The sequence below is a fragment of the Coturnix japonica genome, chromosome 3, assembly GCF_054131305.1.
Source record: "Coturnix japonica strain WE chromosome 3, WE-NBRP24, whole genome shotgun sequence".
Classification (NCBI taxonomy): Eukaryota; Metazoa; Chordata; class Aves; order Galliformes; family Phasianidae; genus Coturnix; species Coturnix japonica.
The window spans coordinates 52665581-52691315 of record NC_140665.1 but is presented as its reverse complement, the minus strand read 5'-3'; the positions used below and the strand labels follow the sequence as shown (position 1 = coordinate 52691315).

Sequence of the window (25735 nt, the reverse complement as noted above, 5' to 3'; positions counted from 1 at the left end):
AGAAGCAGCAATTCAGCTACATTGACTCACAGAAGCCTGATTGTTTATCAGTTTTGCAGAGTTGTAAACATGGAAAACATACATTGAAATAATAAAGCAATCTTTGAAAAGTAACTGGACTCAAAAAGTCAATAAACAGACACCACATGAAAAATACCCATAAACCGTCATTAAAAATAATCAGAAATGGTAGCAAAATAACTGCTTGGAAGCTTCATGCAACATGTATTCAGATATTCAAGAACGACTACCAAAATAAAACAAAAGCAAAATAATGACAGAATGGCATAACATAAATAAAAGGTCACAAACAATTGCATGCAGTATGGAGAGATGTATTCTTTCAATTGTTGTACCTCATTTACTAAAAACCTGACAGAAGCACCACTTTTATCATTTGCTGAAGTAAGATTGTTTAGGTAAGCTCTCTTGTTTTAAAAACAAGAAATACATATTTCTTCTCACAGGAAAAAGAAATGTTCAACCATTTACTTTTCACGTTCGGAGATTTTCACTCCATTTAGATAAAGTACAGAAAATGACTTCAGACACTTGTTTTATGTGCAAAGCCATACATTAATATAGAACATTTTCTTTCTTGTTCTATTTTTTTTTTTTTTCCTCTTTGGAACTGTACCTCTGTCTGAAGAATTTAGTAATGTTGCAGATGAGGAGGAGAGCCGCTTGTTAATGACTGGATCAACATGTTTCGAAAGGTTCATTGTTGAAACAGACCGCCTGTCTGGATCTAAAACAAATGGAGATAATGCTAATTGACAGCCCACATGCAGTAATGCCAGTTTCTAGCTCACTAGTGGGAGGAGGAAAACATGACTAGGTCATTCCTGCTCTACCACAAGAACTTTCAAAATAGAACGGGTTTCTCAGCAGACATTGTACAGATGACTCAAAGACTGGGCACAAAACCGTTCAATCCAAATTTCAAATGTTAAAATATTCTGTTCACTGATTATCATTCAATCAGGTTGCAACCCAAGGACTTCAACAGAAAATTTGAATCAGATACTGGTAGCCAGGATGGTATTTCCATGTTGCTTTCAATGTTCTCTGAAAAAGATGTGACACCTGACTCACAACAGAAGCTTTGGGGAAAGGATGGCATGCTTGGAAATGTGAAATCACTCAAGTAAAAGCCCTTAAAACCTGAATCAAAGGTGACATTTGACAGGGCACTGTCAGGCAGGAGGTCAGCACTGTGTTAACAAAATCCCAACAGATTAAGAGAAGGCTGGTACACATGGAGAGCAAGAGTAAGCACAGAAGAGATAATTAGAATGTCCTCATCTCTGTGAAAGTGCTAAATTTCCCATCACAGAGTTATCCTCCCCCTGCTGTGAATGAAGTTGCAGTTAGTCAATCCAAACCGCACACAGCTTAACAGATAAAGAAAATGAGTCTTTGTGGAAGACCGCAGTCTACTTGTCAAACATGTTTGGTATATATATACATATATATAATACTGAAGGGATTTATTTTGCTTCTAGGTTTTATGGATTTTAGAACAGCATTATAGCATTTTCCTGTGCAACTGCTGCAGTCACCATGTGCACCCTACTGAGAGGTGATGATATGATACAGATCATATATACTGTGTGCGCACATGTATGCCATGGGGGTGTTGCTAGCAATGGCAGAAGAGGAAGAACAAGCAGGATAGCCAGCTCTTTGCTTTGTCTTCTCTCTCAAAAATCAAACTGAAAAAAAAAAAAAAAAAAAAAAAAAGCTAAGTGTATCAACTGTCTATCTAAATTCTATCTGGAAATCTGACAATCAGAAGATAGTGGAAGAGCCCATTACACTTTGAGCATGTTCTGCAAATTCAGTGCTACTTAGTAAAGAGTTTAACTGTGCTTTAGCAGATGCTTAATGCTCTGCTGACTCATATTCTCCATGTCCACAGGTAAGTCCACGTGCTGTTTTGGAAGCAGATAAAAGACCAGGACACTGATAACATTGAGGATGCAGCTGCTGAAAGATTATCTGCTGTTCAGAATGGCAGACAGGATACTTGGGCTTCCCCTGTCATAGATCTTGGTCAGAACAGTATCTCACTACAGGATACACAAGAGGATACACAGTGTCTCACTACAGCAAAACAAAAATTCTACTTTTGGCTTAAAGAACATGCATAAAACAACTTCTTGAAGATGACAAATGAGAACATGATAATGTCTCTTGCATTTGACATGGCACGCCAGTACTTCTCTTCATTCCGTGAATATTATTCAAATGAATGAAACTCAGCATGAAGATTTATGTGCAAGCATCGGCAATATGAAACCTACAAATGTAAAATAGGCCAAATGCAATCTCTGAACTAGAAGACTGCTGGTTTCTTTGTTATTAGAATCCGAGCAACATTCACCACGTATTTGCCTTCACGTGAAAAATAGACGTGAGTGATGTGCATGTGTAGTCCAGCAAAAGCATTTTAGAAAGAGATCAAAAGATTCAAATCACATCTCCTTGAATTCCAGTAGACAGAATATTGCATTTCATTTTAGGGAATTGTGCCAGATCTTTAGAGTCAGCTAGTAATAACTCTCCATATTAAAAATAAATAACAACAACAAAATCTGGGACTAAGAACAGTTCTAAACTATGAGCATGATGTTAAGCATGCACCGCAACTACATGAGGGTGGTTTAGTTACTGATGATCTCATTTCCTGAGAACTAGCTATGGGTAAAGGAATCAACAAAGTACAGTGATGATATACCAGGTTTTCTAGCACCACCCAGAGATCTGAAATGGTGCTCCAGGCCTGCTAAATCGAGAAAGGTGAATGATGATTCAAAAAAATAACCTAGGGACAGAATGCAAGACAATGACTTTTAACAGTAAAGGAAATAAAAACCAAGTTATACAGACCTAATTAAAATAAATAAATGAATGAATAAAAAACAACTTCTATGATTTTATGAAAGATAACTGTTCATTGAACTAATGTGGGATGAATTACATTTCAGATCATTCTTAACGTTTTTCCCCCTTCTTGACAAAAGCCTGTACGCAATTAAAAGCATTTGTTAGAGTAGAAAGAGATGCATTCTTTTTAAGTACTACTTTTCTGGTGAAAGAAATATAGAACAAATTCTCTTTTTTGAACTTCAGTCCCATTTAACAGGGCACACACCGAATAATAACTGTCAGATTCAGTTAGAAAAGACAATTTAGGAGAAGATTATACAGCAAAAATTAAATTAATTTGCCCATCTAAGCTTTTTCAAGGGGAAAAAAAAAGGTGTGGGGGGGGAGGTGGGCTTTTTTCCAGCCTGAATATCTGTACAAGATACAGATAGTTTATCACAAATAATCAATTTGCTTCTTTCTGTTTTACTCTTGGTATTTAGTCACTTCCACCAGAACTATTTTTTGAGCCATAATATTTAACATTTGCACACAGTAGCTCACATCACAAAACCGACCTATCACAAGCACACAAACACATACACATACGAACAATAACAAAGCAGCAGAAGCGAGAAGCTGTAGCAAAATAGAAATGCAGAATTAGTCAAATCCCGAAACAAGTTTTCACTTTTGTTCAGATTTCTTCTTGTTACAAGAAGGTCAGAAACATGCCGTTGCTAGCAATAATAAGATAAAGAGCAGAGAATTTATACCACCATATACCCAATCATCTTTCTTTGTAACGGAAGGAAAGTAAATTCCAGTTAACTGACAGGGCAGGGACACTGGCTAGCAAACCAGGCCTCCCTCTTTACCTGTGTTATTAATGCGGCTATGTAGCGCTCCTCCCCAGGACCACCTGTTTTGCTTTTGTTTTGGCTTCTGGCTTCTTTCAATTGTGCGACGTACAACAGCTTCATGTCGTTCCTTAAGTACAACAGGATAATACATTTGGATACTACCAGGTTTTTAACATGAATCCTCTCCAGCACTGCTACCCTCCCCACGGTCAAAACCTACCAGACTTCTTTGAGTTGCACCCAGGCTTAAATGCTGCCTAATAAAGATACACACTCAGACAAACCGTTCTAACTCTACAACTGGATTAAGCAATAACTAAGCCATAAATAAATTGAGCTATTAGCACTAATTTTGACAAAGTAAGGTGTATTGCAGACTTATGCAGAACTGCAGAGGAAAAAAACAGTGTCCCATTATGGCAACCACTGAACAAACACACGCCAGGGCTACTTCCCACTTTGAATCTCCCACCTATTCTTTCACTAGGATAGTGAGAGAGAATGAACAAAAAAATGCAACGATGAGCTGACTTACCTAGGAAGAAGGGGAGTTCTCAGCACAACTGAGACAAATCAGCGAGTAGCATCTTTCCTGTACACACTGTCTTGAAGGTTTAGTTAGAAAGCAACTAATACTTAGCTACCCTTAAAATGAACAGCTAAAAATTAGCTTACAGACATACAGAAGCCATACAATTTCTATTTTTCTGTTCAAGGTTGGTTAGTGTCACATACTATAACCTAGATATGCTCAACTTAACTGCAACAGACTCTCACAGGGCACTTTAAAACAAACGTGACTAAGGCACAAAATCTTCTGTGTGCACTCTCATATTGACCAAGGCTCACGTTACATCTCTGCTGACAAGTTTAAAGGAAGAGGTCAGGCAGTACCATATCTTACAGAAAAAGCAAGCTGAGAAGTATTTTCATGACATTTCTTTTTACCTTATCTTCTTCTAGTCTCTGCCTTCGCTTTTCTTCTACAGCAGCTCGCCTTCTCTCTTCTTTTAATCTTTGTTCTTCTAGCTTCTTTTTGCGCTCCTCTAGGTGTTTTTCATAATGCTGTCGTGCTCTCTCTTCCCTTTCTAACCAGACAGTTTCTCTTGCAGCTAAGAAAAAAATCAGAAACAAAAGTATTAACACGCTATATGCGACGAATACTTCAATACAGATTGGATAATCAAACTAAATTGAAAAATCTAAACTCATATTCTTAAGACATCCATAATTTCCTCTCTCTTCATGTGTTATAACTTCACAGAGCCTGGTCACACACTCATGCCATTCAATCTCAGTATAATTACTGTGAACTGCCACACGTAATGGTTACATTCTTTGATTATACAGTTTCCATGTGAAATAAACTATTTTTCATTAGTTTAAAATATGTAAACAAAACTATTTTGCATTAGTTTAAATTATGTAAACATTCAAGTCAGATGTATGTGTACAAACCACGCTAATTCTCTGTATTCTTTCACAGTAAGAAACATAAAACTCTATTACTACTATATAACTTTAATGATCAAAACATCTTTAGACTGGGGTGACAGCAGTAGTGGTTGGATTGTCAGCTGTACCAGCAGGTCACCAGAAGAAAATATTAACAACCAAAGAAGTCAGACTAAAGATGAGATTTAATGAGTTTAATGCGCTCTGAACAGCATTTCAGAAGTTCTAAACAAAGTGGTTTTTTTTTCCGTAGTCTGAAACACTGTTTCTTAAATTTACAAAATTTATGCTTGAAAATGCTTGGAAAAAGAGCCAATCATTATAACCTTGTACTTCAAAGACAGCAACTCAACTCTGATGATGTTGCTCATGGTATGTTGCTCACAAAATAGAGGATTGGGTGAAACAAGGACCAATCTGGTTAAAGCCGAATTTTGTCCATGCCTTTTTCCTTCCAACAGTTTTAATTGTGGCTGGTGCAGGTTGGCTGGGGCAGACAGGAAGGCAGATATGCTGTTGAAGGGGCTTACTCAGTACCACCATCACAGGAGGCCTCAGGTGAGCAGAGGGGCTGCTGGGCAGGAAAGAGGAACACACACAGTGTGACAAAGCTTTCCTTTTCCCTTTGTTGTTTATCCATGTGGAGCAAGGAAAGGTCCTCTCAGGTCATTCTTCTCTTGCTGTCCCTTCTGTTGTCTCTCACCATTGCTCTTTTTCTTGTTGTTAAAGCCTTTATGGCATTGGAATGCACTGACCAGGGAGGTGGTGGAGTCACCGACCATGGGGGTGTTCAAGAAACGCTTGGATGTGGTGCTGATGAATATGATTTAGCCTGGAAGTATTGGTAATGGTTGGACTAGATGATCTTCTAGGTCTTTTCCAACCTTGATGATTCTGTGATTCTGTGATTTATTAGGGCTTCTCAGTCTAGCTCTCTCTTTTCTCAGTCTGCACTCTGTGATCACATTGGGCGGACAGTTTACCTGAGCGGAGAGCTCAATCTTTCTCAGTCTTTCCAGCCTCTATCTTCTCTGACTTTACAATACTGACCTCAGCAATAGCTTTCTCCTTTGACCACTGCTTCACCTCTCCTCACTGCCAGCTCCACACTAAGCCTGATCTCCTCCTTGCTGCATTAGCAGAAAAACAGATCAGTGTTGCTTTAACCATGCCCAAAAAAACGAATGTTCCTGCACTCCACAAAAATGGCTGACTGAATGAATTAAAAGGTGAACTTCAGAACTGTAATTACAGCTGAAGTTAATGTCAGATTCTCCTAGCTGACATCTTCCCATTAGCCATGCTCTGAGGGACATACATACAGCAATTTTTAAACTAATCTTCCTTAAAGACTTTTGGTTTTTTCTTTCTTTTTTTTTTTTTGGTTTTTTTTTTTTTTTTTTGGTCTTATAAACCCCTCTGGCACTATTGAGTCCTATGAGGACGCCCCAAAATGACTCAGATGCTGATGTCACTGATTCTTAGTTTCTGTGGGGCTTCTAATCACGGAAATGTTGGATAAAGTTCTGTCCCACTCTACCAAAGAGCAGAATAAACCAGAAGGAATTCACCAACAGAATAAATGCATAGTTTTTACTGATGTGATATTGTACCAACGATCATTTTCACACAGAAGAACACAAATTGTGATGTGATTTTTAAAATATTGTTTTAAAGCTAATGCATGGTCAGCATTAAGAATTCAGCAGATGTAGCCAAAATGAAACTCAGGCATATTCTAAAACCTAAGATTAATACCACATTTCCTTAAGTGAGAAGTTAACTGGGATGCCACGTTTACCATGTTTTGTTCTCCATGCCAGAAACTACACCAGCCACATGTCCTTGTTGGGACTGTAATTGCAGAAAAAAAAGGCCAGCAACTAATCAGGATTAATGCAGATAACATATGCACAGACACAAGTCTTTAAAGAAGTTTGCTTGTGGCTCAGGGACTGGAGATACTGGAAAGTAAAAGTTTTCTTTGCGCTATTCAAAGCTACCAGAATTAAAACAAATTCAAAATCCCAGTTACTTTCCTTGGATAAAAGTGTCTTTGTTTTCTTTTCAGTTTTTGAGAATGAGATCTAGGTTAAGAAATGTGCCCAGAGACAAACTAGCATCAACTAAGTTTCATCCACACTACTAGATGTTCACCTTCCAAAAACAGTGACAGTACTCAAACACATTAGGAAAAGTCTAGGGGCTTTCCCTGCCAATTCCTAAACCTTGCCTGGGAATCAGTTAGAAAAAAGTTGTCTGGATCCAAAACCTTGCCAGGAACCATTGTAACAGTTCAACAGTAAGAACAAAAGAACAACTAAATTTTAGTAGTGAAGAATGTTCCTGAGCACTGTTCAGTTTGCCAATGCAGATGTAGTCAGTGTGGCAGTGTTAGGGTTGAAGGCCCTCTGTAGAAAAAGCACCAACTTGTATTAAGCTTTTCTTCTCTGTCCAGGCCCTCTACTATGATTTTCATCACAAACAGCCCTGGCAAGCTTCACACACAGCCAAGAGTGCCAAGCACAGCCAGTTAGCCTGACGTGTGGGCTCAAAGAAAAGAAGGCATTGTGTCAAGCTGGAGCTAAGACAAGCATGACAGCATCACTCTGCTCCAAGAACAGCCCCATCTGACAGCTAACACCCTTACCTTCCACTGCCCCTCTGCCTTTCCCAACTCTCGTGACCCAAGAGCAACTCACAGAGATGTAATAATTGTGCTTTAAAGGATAGATGTTTAATTAACAGTCTCTACTGGACAGAGTGAGAGCAGAAACAGAGAAAGAAAACATGGCTACTGGAAGAATTATTTATAGAATAGAATCAAGGAAAGATTATCTGAACAATCTTTAAAAGGTATGTGCCTATCAACAAATAATAGATATGGTCAGGAGATTAAAATAATTGAAGTAATTGCTTTGCAGCCATGCTTCTTTTCTGCCCACATTAGAAAACAAGGCTAGGAGAAAATGAAGCTGAAAGGAAACCAAGAAATCAATGCAGCTTGTTAGTAATGGAAAATACGAGTCACATATAGAAAAAGCCAAAGCATTCAACTTTTGGAAGCTTAAGGTTGACATCTGAAGAAGAAATGAAAAGAAAAAGAAAGTAAATAACAATTCTTTATTCTGGATGGATGCTATTTCAGCTGATATTTCTATCTCTCTGTGTGCTTTCCACATTTTCTTGTGAAAGTTCCAGAACTGAACAAGAATATACTAAGGTGAAAGGAGCGTTTATTTAGTTGCCTGTTTATTCTTATTGATTAGGTAACATAACATGACCCTCAGATAATGCTAGTGCCACTACACATTTGTGGACAACAAAAACTGCGGCACTCATCTTTTCTATTCTCTTAACTCTCATTAAAAAGAAAAAGAGGTACTCAGGCACTCTGGTGCAGTAAGTAAAATAACACTGCTAAAATACCACTGCCAGACACAAGGAAATACAACTGTGGAACACACCAACCCATTACAGAACAGTGAAAGCCACATATACAGTATAGCAAAGCTAGAAAAAAATAACTGAGGTAGAGAGAAAGCAGAAGCAGGAGAAGTTAAAAGTCTTGATAAAGAAACTAGCTGTTAGACTGGTACTCCATGTGTTACAAACAGAAGGGTGTGAAAAAGTTAATTTTCATCAGAAGATAAATAATGCACCTTCCTTCTGTTCAAGGTACTCAAAGTATAAAGCAAACTTCCCAAGATCTCTGCCATCATTTTACAGAAGCCAATACTCTGTTTTGGGGAAGAACTTCTCTTGATGCATGACAAAGTCTCAACTTCTGCATACTAGGGCAGCTTTGCTAAACCTGGCAGATCCCCTGAATAAAAAAAAAAGATGAATTAAGTTTAAATCCCACTTCTAATTCTACAGAAATAAAACACCCTGCCTTCATTTGATTTACTGTTGCGTGGCAAATGTCCCAGAATTAATAAAATCCATCTCTACTAATTTCAGCAAGACCCACTGTTATATAACAACATTATGCAACTTGATATTTATTTAACATGGACAGCGTTGATGTTTCTTTGCTTTGGTTCACATGACATGAGCGACTGATTATCTAGATTCTGCACTGAATAAAAATGAAGCTTGCACTCTATTGTAAAATCCACTACTTTTCCATACTACGACATAAATCTCAAGAGACAGCTCCATTAGCAGACAAATACACAGATGAAAGCACAACACAACTTTCAATTTTCTTGTTAGTTTTAGCTAATTCTTCATGCAAGGACACACAAAGATGCACATCACGGGGACATGCAGAACTCTCCCTTTTAGAAATGAAAGTTTCTACATCAATTAATTTTTAAAAACCCTACTGCTTTCACATAGCTGTGATGTCACACAAAAGGAAGCGTTCTTCATCAGAAGGAACATCATTCCAGCAACAGATGTTTATTTGTCAATAGCTGGGAAATCAGGGTTCAGGAAGGAAAAGTATACCCCTCTGCACTACAGCAGAGCTGCTGTCACAATACAATGAACAACCTTAAAAAAAAAAAAAAAAAAAAAAAAAGTAATAATAATAATTCAAGATATGGAAGCATCATTTATGGCAGTTTCACTAAATTGGATAGGTAACATCCATTTGCTCTGGATACTGGAGAGTCTAAGCCTACGAATCCCACAAATCTCAATCCCAGAAGCAGGTTTTTAGGAATAAGCAAACATTACGTCATGTTACCTCCTTAGCAAAGCCAGAACCAAAGATTTAGTCTTTAGTCTTTCTAGAAAAACACACACACACCTAATAAAACATCTCTATCAATTCATGCATGGCTTGTACATAGTTAAAACATGTTGCTGAGAAAGGATGTTAATATAAGTAAAACCTAGATGGCAATACATGAGAGCTCTCCAGATCAGAAAAAGAAGTATAATTCTAGCTGGAGCCACAATACAGTTTTATGAAACTACAGAATCTACAAAACAGGAATAAAGACTTTGTTTTCTCAAGAAATGCCACTTAAAATATTGCTGTTAAAAATTTCTATTTTATACCAGGCAACGAAATGAGTTGCCCAGGGAGGTAGTGGCATCTCTGTCCCTGCAGGTATTGAAGAAATACATAGATACTGTACTCAGAAACATTGTTTAGTGGGAAATACTGGTGATGGTTGGATGGCTGGACTGGGTGATCTTGGAGGTCTTTTCCAACCTTGATGACTCTATGATTCTACGACACAGAATCGAACATAGACACAACACCAACTAAACTTAGGGTAACAGGTTTGGGGAAAGGTCTCAGCACCTATTTATTTCCAACACTACTGCTGGAAAGAAAAATCCAATAGCAGTTCTTCTGAGAGGCTGATCCCTGCGCACACTAGTACACATTAACAGAAAAAGTGGACATTTTAAAGTATAGCCAGAGCTTCTCTGGAGCTCTAAATAACTCTTCATCCTCTTTCCTTACTCTGTGGCATTCCTGGAGATGCTCCTAGCTCACATTAGATGCACTGCTAAGGAAAGAATGCAAAGAGCAGTCAAACCCAAGTTGCTATGTGAACTCTTGAGTGTTATTACTTGTAAGGATGACTAAGAACATAAGATCTTGACAAGTAACTTTTCTATATATATTTGCCTCCAGCACCATTAAGTCAGTGCACTAAGTGTAGTGACTAATTTCTGTCTCTGTTTATTTTTCTCATACAGCACAAGAAATTATGTATCAGAATAGCCTGAGTTGGTTAATAATGCATGATAGGCAGGTAATGAAAATCAATCTGCACCTTCAACAGGCTTTGAGATAATGGAGCCAATTCCCCAGGACCCAAAGACCTCTCCGGCCCAGAGAAAGCTGCCTTCAGCTTATGAGAACTTTGCTCTCACTAAGGAAATACAGATGCAGATTGAGTGGAGAATGGCTTGAGCACAGCCCTGAGGAAAGGATTTGGGTGTGTTGGCAATGAAAGACTCTAAGTGTTCCAGCAATGTGCACTTGCAGTCTAGAAGGCCAACTGTATCCTGGGCTGCACCAAGAGAAGCATGACCAGCAGGTCAAGGGCGGTGATTCTGCCACTCTGCCCCCATGAGACCTCAACCTGGAATATTACATACAGTTCTGGGGCCCCCAACTTAAGAAGGACACTGAGCTGTTGGAGCAGGTCTGGAGGAGGGTCACAAAAATGACCAGAGGGGTGGAGCACCTTCCCTATGCAAAGAGGCTGAGATATCTGGACTCTTCAGCCTGGAGAAGAGAAGGCTCTGGAGGGACCTTATAGCAACCTTCTCATACCTGAAGGGGGCCTACAGGAAAGCTGGGGAGGGACTTTTTTTTATAAAGGCTTGTAGTGACAGGAAAAGAGGAAATGGTTTTAAACTGGAAGAGAGTAGATTTCAACTAGATATTAGGAATAAATTCTTTATTGTTAGGGTAGTGAGACCCTGGAACAGGTTACCCAGTGAGGCTGTTGATGCCCCCCTCCCTTAAAGTATTCAAGGTCAGGCTGGATGGGAGCAATCTGATCTAGAGGGAGATGTCCCTGCCCATAGCAGGGGATTGGAACTAGATGTTCTTAAACTTGTCCCTTCCAACCCAAGACATTCTATGAGTATCTCACTGCGTTAAAGGAGCACTGAAATTGACAATAATACTCATCTGAAACAGTACCCAGGATTTTCAATTTCTGATGCTCAGGTTCTTTCTGACTTCTAGTGCCGCACAGTCATCATCCAGTAGTGTGTGCAGGGTGAGACATACTTACATTCCCCACTTCTGCAACTGCACTAGTAAAACATGCAACACAACACTGCTATCAATTAACCAGCAACAACAGGGTCCTGCTTGAAGCTGAGACCTTGGCTCACCTGATGCAACTCTTGCTGTTTACACGAGGAAGTACACATTTGTTGGTTAAATTCTGTGTGTTTTTCTAATCATACACAGGATGCCAAAGAGGAAGATCAGGTGTATAACAAATACTGGATATTTATCTTTTGGGTTGCCCCTGGTTAAGAAGTTCAAAGTTAAATATCTGTAACTCACAAACGTAATGAGAAATGAAGGTGTGTAGTACTATTTAACACCTAAATGCTTTGAGGAGAGCAGAAGAAGTGTTCAAACAGTGGGGAAAACAAACAAAAAATCCAGCCACGCTTCCACTGTGAGCATATTTTGAAACACTGCATATAAACTGTTACATGCAACATCAAAATAATACTGTCCCTATAAACTTAAATTTGTTTGCCAGCATTGAAGGCTTAAATTTTCAGCTTTATGAACCAAAATACACCAGGGACAAGTAATTTTTTTCTTGAATAAATAAGAAAAAACAAACAAAAAACCCACAAGAATTAATAATCAATATTTTATGCACAAGTAGCTTCTCCATTTGTGTACATCTCAGTTAAAAAAAATAATAATTTTCAATTGTGAGATGCAAAACCATTCGAAGAAAAGTGGAAAAATATTTTGAACACATCAAAACAAGATAAACTTCTTTCACTGTATTTTCAAGCATAATTAGCAGTCCAATTAAAGTGGACGCAAATGGACAGTAAATCACATTTTTGGCAAAGTATAAATACCTGCAGCAATAAGCAAGACCATGCAAATTCTATTATACCTATAAAGTATCCCTACCAGCACAACATATCAGTGTTATACATTTCAGGCTTCCAAGAAGGGGCTGTGGATTCAGGTTTTTCTCTCATTAAGCTCATGCTTCTCAGTCTGCTGGCATCACCTTCACCAAGATGAAAACGAACCTCTAGCTTTGAATCTCTAGCCTGACCCCCATATTTATCCCATATGTTATTGTGATTTTTTTTTTTTTTAATTTGTTTTGTTTTTCTGGGATTGTGAGGAGGAACAAGTTATTTAGCCAAAGGACAAGGACATCTGCTTAGTTTCAATCCTTCCCAAGCAGAGAGGTCAGCTAGTGGCACTGCCCTTCTTTACTGTCTGTGGAGAAGGAAGCCAGAAGCACCATATGACTGGAATGTCAAAGCAAGATGGAGTAGCATCTTCAGGATTTGATATCCAGTAGGTATAGCAATTCGTTTTTTGCTAATTTGATAATCCTTCTGCTGCCACACTCTGTATACTGCCCATCAGTAGCTACTTGTCAAGCAATCTTCACCTAAGAATTCACTTCAATAATGTTATGCGTACTCATGAACAGGTGACACCGTATATTATATTGAGCAATACTTGACACATATTCAAGGTTTAATTCACAAAAAGAAGAAGAAAAATACCCAAATTTATATAGAAATGACATAGAGTAGGGCTTACCTAGTTGTTTTTCTCGTTCTTCTCTCCTTTCTCTAGCAAGCCGTTGCCTGTCATCAACCTTCAGTACTGGTGGATGGTCTGCAAATGGAAGGGGGGAAATATTAATCCTACTGCACAAAATAAAACAGCAACATAAGAAAGCTAATGGGGGAATGACCACCAAACAATCGAAAAAATCAAGCCAGTCCTATTTCACAAGGTTGAAGAAGCTCAGTACCTATGCACAACTGGTTGGATCAAACACTATTAGTTCTGGTCGAACTTCTGAAGAGTAAGAATTGAGTTAGCATGATATTGATCTCCTACTGATACTGTGTGCATGTGTGTTAAAAGCTATGGCAGACACATTAAGATGCCACTGGATTACAGTGATAAGATCAAGGATAATACAAAAAAATCTGTGTCAGAGCCTTAGGCTTAACTAAAAATTCAGATTTGGTTGGAAAAAATATTACTTGGTAAGTGCAACAAAATGAGTTATCAGGAAAACAACAAAATGCTAAACAGCTAACATCAGACTTCCAGTCTCAGCAGTGGAGCCAAAGACCAAATAGGAACAAAATCTTAGTTCCTGATTCATCCCAGCATGCTGCCAAAACTAATTTCCTACTCATCTTCAGCCTATTCTGTAAACTTGGAAAGCTTTTGATTTTATGATTTTTCACTAACACTGAGAAAGTCTGCTTTGAACAAAACATAAGCAACCAAAACAACCACACAAAAACCAGAAAAGTTTTCAGTGTATAATGAAATGTCTTGATTTATTCTTATACTGATGGGAATTCAATTCTTTTAATATTTCATTTTAAAGTGAAGAACTATGTAGAACTTCTAGAACTGCAGAAGTGTACTATATATAAACTATATAGTATACATGTAGTATAACAATACATATATAACTATATATATGTATAAAGTAATAAGTTTTTATTCATTCAATGTGAATACCAATAAGCAATCTGTACAAACATGCCAAGTCCATCTATTTGTGCGTATAGGCTGCATAAGAAGGAAAAAAGTTACTAGCAAAACTATGTCATAAAAATGAGGTTTGAAAAGAAGAAAAGTATTTATACAATAAATCACTGAAGTGAGGATGTGTTGGACTGATTTTTATGCAGCCATCTGAATGAGACAGAAGTCAGTACTATGCATTTCATACTCCAGCAGAACTGTCTGCATCAAGATGACAGGACTTCCTTGCATGGAAGAATCCAGATAGCTAGTTTCAGTTTAGTGACTTCTAAACTCTCTTTGGTGAAAAACAACTAACTCAATGATGATCAGATAAAACAGCCTCATCTAATGTTGTTAGCATCAATGCAAAGAGCAGCAGGGAAAAATCCCAAGGCATGATTTTTAGGAAGACAAACAAACATTTTGGCCCCAACGAAAGGTACAAAAGATGAAAAAGTCACCAGTAAAGTGAAAGATAATCCATCACCCAGTTACAGATCAAACCTTTAAAGCTGGTTAAGCAGCACACAGTGCTGCCATTTATGTAACTACTGCTAGCCATGCCAGTGCATAGATTTGTCCCGTGTACAGTGCAAAGTCACACTTGGTTGATATTAAAGAGCACAGTGGCTTGCATGCTGCCACTTCAGCATGCAGATGCAGGTGAAAAGGGTAATAATATTCCTTCTCTCTTGTGGCTGGCACACAGAAGTCACAGAACGTGAACTTCTGCAGCATCAGTAATTAGTGTTAGTGGAAGAGTGCACAACCAATATGAATTTTCCTGGAAAACAAGGATTCGCTTGAACGGCTGTCACTGCAACTTCAAGTTGTCAGAGAATGATGAGACCCTAGGGAATAACGTAAAACCTCATTCTTTCAAAATCACCACCTTCCTTCCTTTCTTTCCTACTTTCTTGAGAGACTTCACTATCAAGGGAAAAGAAGCAAGTCTTCAAAGAGACAGGAGGGTTATGTGGACAGGCAAACTGAAAAGGTCTCCCGTAAGAATTCCTAATTATGAGCAATAGGAGGAATAAAATAAATTTTTAAAACTGCCCTCTGACATTCTGTTTGAAGACATCCAATTATTTTTCCTGTATCACACACCTGATGGTGCTCACATACACAGCCTCTCCCAGCACCCCAAGGATGTTAGAACAATCGCAAAGAATTCACATTAACCTAAAGGTTATGCAGAATATAAGCACATATTCAACAACAAGCTGCTTTTTTTTGTTGTTGTTTTTCATTTTTCTTTAATATATATATATACCCAAATATATATATTAATATATAATGTGTGTGTGTGTGTGTATATGTGTGTGTGTGTATATATATATATATATATATATATATATATATATATATATATATTTGGGTGAACAAAGGAGAAAATTAATATTGGAATAAGGATGTTCAAAGCCTTAGAGAGGAAGCTCTAGGAGGACCAAAGTACTGCTGTAACAATTCTGGGTATGATGCGATGCATGTAAACTCATGTTCAGAAGCCTGTTCCACTACACTTAAATAGCTTTGTAATAAGCAGAGCTGTAAGACAGAACATAATAAAGATTAACATTATGCCCAATAGAGACATTTGGAGATTAAATAAGCCATAGTTCTAAGTAAGAGGAAATGAATTTTTTACCTATTGCTGGAAACTAAACACCAAAACTATATGTCCAAATGGTGGAATGGTGTTTTTCATGAACTTGTGGCATCTACTGCGAGTTTTTACCATTCTGCTTAAGGAGCTTAGAAGACATTAGTAGTGGAGTGGGGGGTTGGTTTTTCCTCTTTCAGTAATGAAACAGACTTTTTTGGTCCTTAATCATTATAAGAAAAGAAAACACAAATTTTGAAAAATTCTATGTAAAGAATACTGAACTCTTAATCACAGTTGGCATTTGTAGCAATCAGTAACCTAGAAAAAAAATCCCAACCTAGTTGGCATATGCAGTTATTACATATGGTGGTTTCTACAGCTCTGGCAACTGTCAGCTGCTCTGAGTGGGACTTGAGAAGTACCTCAGCCTCCTACTATTCTTCATATTCACCTCCAATCCTCTCATTCTCCTCTCAGAAATGGCCACTTCCTCTCTGTCCCTGACTCCCAGGGTTCTGATTTCTTGTGCAAATGAAACTAAAAGGGTCAGCCTGGGAAACCACAGCCAGTTTGCATGCTGGTTTATAGGGGAGAAATATGTAAGCCACAGCATTCTTTGAAAAGATGTGTGCTTCGATCTCCAAAACTCTTCCCCCTACCTAGATCCCTTCACACTCCCACGCACATATTCAGAGCTACCTGTGTTTCTCTTGGTCTCCAAATATTTGTTCAGCCTGCAGACACCTTCCAGACAATAACTTTGTTTGTAATGACATCTGTCACTCCTGCTGCAGTCAGTCTCTGTTTTTTAACCAAAACAACATTTGACACAAAATTTGTATGCATCCTCAGGAAAAATACAGCTCAGGAGTCCTCACTTCAGCACAGAGGCTCTCATCAGTTGAGTGCAGAGCTGAACACTCCTTTGAGGGATCCTGTATTCCCTTCTACACTGCCACACAGATGGAGGGAGCAGCCAAGACACCTTCCTGAGAATTGAAGGACTGAGACTAAAGTGCTGCTGGACAAAGTGTATATTGAACACCGTTCAACCCATAAAAGTGGGTCACATTATCACTATTCTGTTCCCCTCATCCCACTGCCCAACTGAGAGCCACCAGGAATGCTGAGCCATGTACTGTACCCAGTGCTGCCCCCTGTTTGGGTCTGTCAGGTGGCACTGGGACTGCTTCCCTCAGGGATGGAGCCCAAGGGCACCCAGCTGGGGCACTGTGAAGCCTCTGCACAAAGCAGCCACTGAGCTGCCAGACCGCCCAGAAGCTGAAACGGGGCTCCTTACCATGCAATAACCCTGCAGCAACACAGCACCTGCATGCATGTTCTCAGGATTATTAATGGAATATTTTAATCCTGGGTGTCTGACTTCCAGTACAGGCAGAATTTAGATATCTGAGTGATCTTCTGGATCTTGGTTTAAGCACATACGTGCAGCAGACTCATGGCATTAAGGATTACATTAAGCATTTCTGTACAGAGTCTGTTAACCATGTAAGTGCAGCATTAGTGAACAGTGAACTAAATCCACACAATATACCAGTTGGGCAGGGTCAAGTAATGGCCTGCATCTGTTCACTGCACAAGATGTATTATAGAATATGGCTTACAGTGCCGCAAGTGAAGAAATTTTTAAACAGAAGCATGTTTAAGTAAAGCTACAAATCCCTGTCTACAGCAGAAAATACTGGTACAAGCATGAATGGAAGTACAGTGGCTTCTGTAACCGTATCTTACTTTGCAATCCTCGTTCTTAAACTGCACTAAAACAGAAGCAGATTTTATTAGTTTTGCTTCATTGTGAGCAATTGGAAACTCCAGCCTAACAAAATACAGTCACTGATACTAGTATTGTTTGAACTACTAAGAGAGGTTTAGGAAAATGAAACATCTTAAAAATTCACAGGAAGACATCCGTTTTTAACATATCATTCTGACAAACAGCTTCACAATGTGAAACATGAAGAATGGCATACCTGGTTTAGTTCCGGTATTGCTTTGTCCTGAAGCGACTTTCTTCTCTTGTATTTTAGAACCGTCAGCTGCTAAAATAAAGGGGGGAAAGAAAAATTATGTTACTAATCACATTGCTAGATAACAGCTTGCATCTTCTTTCCTCAGGGATGCTTTGGAAACCACTACTTCCAAAGAATAGCAGCCTTTTTAGTTTTTATTATAAACATTTCCCTTTGAAGAAGTTGGATTAAGCAGACTGATAAAAAGAAGTCAGAATAACAGAACCAAACCACAGGCCAGCTTGGGAGAACCAAACATCTTGCAACACAGCAGCACAAAAACGGCTAAAAGGTGATTTGTATATCTGAGGTTGCTAAAGATGTGGTACAAGATACTGGTAAAAGCTCCACAGACTTCACAAATTACAGAAGCAGCCATTATCCAGAATTGAAAAGAGGACAATTTATGTCTTGAATAAAATCTCAGAGAGGAAAGATTTCTATTATTTTTAATAGACTTTTGATCAGGCCCTAGAAAGAAATCATTCTGGGGCTCTGAATGCCCTTTCAGTGATCCTTTATAGCAGAAAACCAAAAGATTCATTATAATACTTCAAATTGCAACCATATCCTTGGCTCGGCATCTACTTAATTAAAAGCCAAGCCAGGAAATTAGGTGCCATGATTTTCTCTGTTCACAATTCATCTTCATCTTCAGTGTTCAATTCAGAACACTGCAGTCTGGGATGAATGCAAAAACAGGCTGTAATAATGCTAAAAAACCCTCCACAAAAATCTTGGAAATACTTAGAAGGCAGGACAAAAAGAAAGTTATATTGATACAGACAAGGGGAGGTGGAAAAAAAAAAAAAAAAGAGTAAATTTAAATGAAAATTTCACTAGAAATGAGTTGGACAAAACTGCTTTAAAAACAAAACAAGCCTTCCTGTATTAGCTCCACTCTAGAAAATAACAGATTTTTCTTTTTTTTTTTCCCCCCCAGCAGGCTCCAAACAATTTCCTCCACACTCCAGCCTTTGCATCTCTGTGGGCTGATTACCCATATGACCTGAAAAAGTCCTTGTTTCTCCTTTATCTCTTTCTACAGGAATAATTCAGGATGAACATGAAGGATACAAGATAGCATGAGGAACCTTCATCAACACTTTCTCTGTCTTTCTTGGAAGGCAGGCAGGAGATGGAAATAGAAAAGGCTTTGATCAAATGTTCACTGCTCAAAAGTAATGTTTTGTTGATAACAGCACAGCATTCAAAAAAAAATCACATCATCTTTCCAAAATCACAGGTGAAACTTTAAAAATTGTAAGGAAAAAAAAGACAATCTTCTTTGATATTGAAAGAAATAACTATATTAAGATTCTCCTGATCAACTGAAGAAACTACAGTAGGACCTAACAAACGTGAATTCCAAGTCGGAATGAAAATTGACCTACTGTGATTTAGTACTTCGCCACTTTAAAGACCTCATACAAAGAATTCATTCTACATATAAGTGATTTAGGGGAGACTACCTGAGCAGCAGCAAACACTTGCACTTTCAAACTTCCTAAGGTCTGCCACAATCAAAACCCATTCTTTTTTCCTTTCAGTGTTCTAAATGGGTGCTACGAAACCCAACTGTTACGTAAACTTGTTTATTCAACAATATAAAAGCTGGACCCTCTCGCCATGAAGTTGGAGACCTCACCTACAAGTGGATGCGCTGCATAGGACCTCCCAATTACCAGGAAAGGCTATGCAAATCCTCACTGCAACAAGGGCTCCTCATGAACTGCAGATCTGGATGATGGTAAAGTATTAGGGATGTATCTTTCCTAACCACTATTGCTATCCTCATGCAGTAATGGTTAGGTGCATTGCCTTGTTCTGTTTTATTGTTGCTGCATCATTTCACTTATTACCTCACTGCTTTAAACTTAAGATAAGTGCACTTCTTCAACTTGGCGCCTGCGAACTTTGTGCTGATTCCACCCACTGGCAAAACAGCATCCACCAAAGCGCAGCACCCTAGAGAGCACCTGGAATGGGGAACTGACAGGGCTGCACCAACAGGAAAGAGCACATGCACAAGTTAGATCAAGGCATGCAGACAGCCACATTTTACCTCCAGGTAAAACGTACACTGAGCAATGAAGTGGAAATACAGCCTTCCACTGCTTGCTCTATTTCCATGCGTGTGAGGCAGTAGGAGTGCAAAACAGCTGAGAAAAACCAATAGCTAGGACAGAGAAAAAGAAACTAAAAGGAAAGAGAGAAAAAAGAATCCATCTTTTCTGTCTCTGACACTTGTCAGCTAATCCCCTAGTTAGACCAAAGAGCTACTTCACTACAGGAGAGAGATGGAGTGCATGTTGGGAGATGGAGAAAACACTTGTAGGGACAGCTGGAACAAGCTACTGCCATAGTCAGAAACTGTTGCCAATACACAGCAGAGAAAATCAAGCGTTAAACAGAAAATTCACTCAATTACTTACAAACCCACTCCTCAAAATAAACCCAAACCACTACTTTGTTCCCAAATTTATTTATTGTGGCAACTTATGCCAGATATGCATAACAGAAAAAGCCACGGTTGGAACTAGTCTGATTTAAGCGTGGAACAGGCAGACTCCCCTTGTAAGCAGTACTGATGAAGCAGAGCTACTCTTGGCAGTTTTATCAGGGCCCTGAACAGCAGCTGGCTGGCACGCCAATGAAAGCTGAAGTACTGCTGTGTTGGGTGGGGTGTATTCCAAGGGAAGGTACAGGTCAGTGCTGACAAAACCTGCTAGCTTCAATACTGAACCACAGTTAGCACTTAACTCCTCAGTACCTGTCTGGGCACCTGGCTGTTCTCTTCAGCACTGAGTTTCAAGACTGAAGAGCTGAACTCCATACTAATCTGTCACTTGTGTTTTACGACTGGAAATTTGGGAACACCTCCATTTCTCATCATTGAAATTCATCTGTATGTACTGTTCGTAATGGCTGTGTCTGAGGCATTTCCTCTGATGCTTGAACTGCGCATAAACACAAGAGCTAAAACATGAGTATTGTTTTTTCATATAAAACATGTCCTCTTCCTTTCCTTCCCTGCAAGAGCAGTTTAAAACTTCCCTTCAGGAAGTAATAACTGTTGGCTTGCAGGTTGTTGCCAGCCTCCAAAAAGCACGTAAGCAGCCTGCCCGCAGCCAGCTCCTGTCCAAAGAGTGTTCTGAAAACAGCTTCACACTGGAGAAGCCATGCTGCAGAGCTCTTCCTGTGCAAAGGACACAAGGGGAAGCAAAAGAAATACCTGGGTAATGAGGACCATAGGAGCCAGCAATAAACTGCAGGAGGGACAATGATTTGTGATGTTAAGGTGAATTTTGCAGCAGCTCAGTCACACAAGCTGCGAGCCTGTTGGGGGCTCTGAGGCAGCGACAGCACACTGCTGTCATTATTTCTTACTCCATAGGGTGAGAGCACCCACATGCCCAGAAATTAATCATCAGGATAGAAAGCCTATACCCTGTGCACTTGCTGTCAAGACCCCACCCCTCCACTCAAAATCAGAAGCTCCCTTAAGAGCCCTGGTTAAGGTGGCTCATAAAGAGAGGCAACAAACCTACCAGACCAGCCACTTCAGTTGGTAACAGCACAACAGTTGCAAGCCCAACATCTTCAGGCTCCTACGGGACAACATCTTCAGGCAAAGTCTAAGGGAAGCTATAGTCCGGGTCTGCTTATGCTACCAGAGCTCCAATCAAAAAGCTTTATTACAAATACTCTCATTAGTAACACTCTTAAGAAAATTATTATTTTTTTAATTGCAAGCAAATTTACAAAAATGTACATCTTCTCATAGTTCCACCACTGAGGAACTCAGCAGCTGTTTTGCAAATATAAATAAATTAAAAGATATTCAGCTTTTTTTCCTCTGGCACTTATCACAGAAATCTACCATCAGAGCTGCCCAACAAAGCACCGTTACTGACATTCTTCATCTCAGATGCCTGGACTGAGCTAAAAATAAATGAAAACTCATCAGCATTGGTGTTCATTGCTTACAAGGCAGTACAGAAGTTGTTGTTTTCATCATACTGCAAACCAGAAAAACAAACAGGTGATTTTAAGCTGTCACAGTCAATTCAGCACTAAGTTGTAAAACACTTGAAAACAGAAACATAAATAGATTTCTTTGGAAACACAGACAAAATATGATCATATGAGTAACTACATGAAAAACAAAAGGATGCTTTTTTTTTTTTTAATTATTATTATTTTAAGATTAAAATTGTGCAACTGCTCTACTGGGAGATGCATATTCATGAGGAATTACTTCTGTCTGACCATGCTGGCTTTTTAATGCATTGCGCTCTAAAATATTAAATAATATAGAATACAGAAGACTGAGTGACTTAGCAGGAAGAACCCTTATGCTACTTAGGCTCTCTTAATGACAAAGGAAAGCTAAACATAATAGCATTTACAAGAAAACAGACATGCATATTATTTCCTCTGGATAATTATATCACATCATTATACCGCAATGTAAAACAATGATATTGACATTAAAGAACTGCTGGAAAAAAAAAGGTGCCTGCTGTCTATTGCAAAAGCCTGTGCCACCAAAGCAGTGTCTGTGCAGTTGACAGCAGGCTGGTAGCTCTGGCCAGATACAGATGAGAGGAAGCTTTTAAATTCCACATCACCCAAATAAAATAAAACCTCAGGGACTGCAGAGCAACCTCATTTCCAGATTACCAACACATCATGAGCTATGCACACCATCTTAGGCAGCTTACAAAGCAGACCAAGCCTGGGCCATATCGGACCTACAACAATCAATTTGCAATCCTACTGCTCAAGGACAAAACACTTCACCCCAGGTGAAGGAGAAGCAACTCCTGCTTCTCATCCAGACCTGGACTTTGACTAGATAGCTTGCTCCAGACAATGAGGTAATTCCTGGGAGAGCATCCAAGTCACGAGGTAGTTTACACCTACCACTGGCAACTAGAGAACCAAGCTCAGACCTGCCTGCATTCAGTATTGCACTGATGGCAAGGTCAAATCACTTGAGCTGAGAACAGCAACTTGAGTATTCATTATTTGATACCAACTTCTGTACAGGGCATGGTGACCGATGCAGGTAGCAGGCTGAGTTCTGCAAAAACAAATACAACTCCATCAAAGGGAAAGTGGATGGAACTAGGAAACTAAGGGAAAAATGAATACTCTGCTACAGTTCAATATATTAAGCAATTTGATCCTAAGATCCAGCCACTTTTAAACACAAAGCAACTTCCTTAGTCTCAGCTTTGCAATAAGTGAAGGTAAGGTCCCCAGAAGCAATCTTACGATGTAATATATATTTTTAATAAAGATGAACTTGCCACAAAATGAGCTATATCTAAGGTTAATTTAGGAGACTTCTGCAAGCTTACAGACTACGTGCTTTCTTCTTGCCAGCCCGCTGATATACACAAACCATCCCACTCCTGCTGAACTCCATGCATGCCCGTGCTGCCCTCCTTCCAGCTCTTCCCAAATTTGTTCAGGCTTAGCACCACACACATTGAGGTGAGCAGCTACCATCCTGGTGACTTCACCATGAAGAGAAGAGAGAAGGAGCAGGCCTCTGTCAGTGGCATTTCTGCCATGGCAACAACACACTGATCATTCAAAAGCCAGGCACAACTGTTTTTGTGTCTCATGGCAATTAATCTCTTTCTACACTAACTGCTGCCGTATTGGGACATCCCCAAACAGGGGCAGTATATCCATGTGAGGACAAACATTCTCTGCTGTCCCTACTGCAAAAGAAAGGGAGTTCAAAATCAGGTCTGTTCTTTTTCAAAGCTTTCTTTCCACTGAGGTTGCCTCACACTGTCACCTTACTAGAGGATGTAGATGAGACCCATAACACAGCTCTACCACTGCACTACTTCTGACTCTAAAATGCTTTTAAAACACATTTACCAGCTTTCTGGCCTTCTCAGTACCCTAAAAAGCTCTGACCAGCAGCACAGCAGCTCACTGGATTCCTGCTTTTAAGCCTGTCACATGAAAGCCAATTCCCTTCGCTTTCCACCCCTAACAAAAGCCACCCACAATAAAGCTTAAGAGATCTCCATTATCCAAGATTTCCCCTCCTCTGCTTTAAATTACTTTAAAGTCAAAATCACTGTATCCACCAAACTAAGTGGGCTCCTGGCCTTCATCCCATAATTGCTTTAAACGGATCTGCAGTCTCATCCTGTTGCCTCTGTCAAGAAAATTGTATTGCAAGAGAAGCCTCATTTGTGAGAGAGTAAATAGGGGCTCATCACAAGAGAAAGAAACAGGACAACTTCAACTGAGCCTACAGATTTTTTTGCTATTTTCATCCTACCAGCAGCAATGACAAAAATACATCTGCAAAAACAGCCATGTGATTTTGAGACTGAAAGTGTTTTACTCCCACTTGACCTGCTCTGCACGGGCACTGACAACCGCATTTCTTGAGACCTTCTCAAATCTTTTACTTAAAAACTAAACAAAATAATAACAAAGATGTTCAAAATGCAAAAAAGGAGGACAGGGTGGTGGGGAAGAAGTAGTATTATTTAATGCTAACAGCCTGAGACATGTAATGCTCCATGAAAAGGAACAGAGAGCAAAATAGCAGCTGCACAAATTTCTGCAAGATGAAGATTCTTACATAGCAGAGCACCATGACCTTGTTTATTAAGGAAGAAGTTCAACATCATGCTGGTTTAATCTACTGACACAGCATGCTAAATGCAGGTACTGGCAGTGAGAGAGCTGTGCCTACACCAGGCCAACACAAGAGCTCATCTTGGCCAAAAAGTGAAGCTAAACATTACGCTGAGATCCCAATCTTGCTTTTGTACCTAACTGCCTCCACACAGCACCACATCAGGCCACTTAGATATCTACCTCAGACATCTACTGGGACTCCTCTCCTATAAGCAAGTTCCACTACTGCAGAGCTTGCTGGTCAAGGTCATGCATTTTTCAGGCATGTTCAGAGTCATCCTTTCAGCAAAAAAACCAAACTAACTAAAAAACAAAAAATAACAACCAGGACATGAATTATAATTTCCAGTCTCTATAGCAAACTCTCAACAAGAGACAGCAGGAAGAGATGCACAGAACTGAGCTTTGTTTTCACAACTTGTTATGTGAGGACAATGATTTCTGAGTCAGAACTGCCAAGACCAAGCAGACAGGTTCTCAGGTCTCTGCATTCAGACCCCTGCTCTAATCAAGAGCATGCTGGCCTAAGGATGTGCAGTTTTCTGCTCACCAACTTCTTCTTGCAATGAAAGCTCGCTGTAACAGTCACAAAAACTGCTTAGAGCAAGAGCAACGCTCAAGTTTTCTCCTTCTTTTTCTGTTCCTTATATAAAATATATGTTCCATTACTGTACTTGAAACAAAACAAGCAAATTATACATGTTAAGAAACACTGAAGCAATAAGGATTGTTTCCTACCATGAAACAATGACTCAAACTGTAATTTCTGTTGTAAAACTCAGTCTTAATCACTTCATTCCCTGTCAAAAAACAAAAGCTGTACCCGGACTATGCTGTCACACTTGAGGAAACACACAATGAGCAGAGACACTATCAGCCAAGAGATCAACTAAATTATCAAGACATCACTTACTAGAAAAAGTGCCTTTCAAGGTGAGCACCATGTCAGCTCAGGGACCAGTTCTTTACTGTAATCTTCACTGTGATTTTTACTCATCCAGCTGTCAGCAAACAG

At 39.3% G+C, this 25735-nt stretch overlaps 1 protein-coding gene across 44 annotated transcripts in view; it reads right to left on the bottom strand.

The window, feature by feature from the left end:
* MAP7 (microtubule associated protein 7) overlaps nucleotides 1-25735 on the bottom strand; it is a 94624-nt gene that overhangs the window by 27257 nt on the left and 41632 nt on the right. For 16 of the 44 annotated variants that reach the window (XM_085543551.1, XM_015858372.3, XM_085543550.1 and 13 more), the window contains 5 exons: nucleotides 17998-18066; nucleotides 13441-13518; nucleotides 4683-4846; nucleotides 3750-3861; nucleotides 638-748 (listed from right to left, as the gene is read on the bottom strand). In XM_085543551.1, the coding sequence (XP_085399677.1) occupies nucleotides 638-748; nucleotides 3750-3861; nucleotides 4683-4846; nucleotides 13441-13518; nucleotides 17998-18066 (534 nt within the window). Of the gene's footprint in view, nucleotides 1-637; nucleotides 749-2740; nucleotides 2828-3749; nucleotides 3862-4682; nucleotides 4847-13440; nucleotides 13519-17997; nucleotides 18067-25735 lie in introns of all 44 variants that reach the window. The other 28 variants (XM_032443629.2, XM_032443626.2, XM_085543545.1 and 25 more) reach the window with 4 other exon arrangements.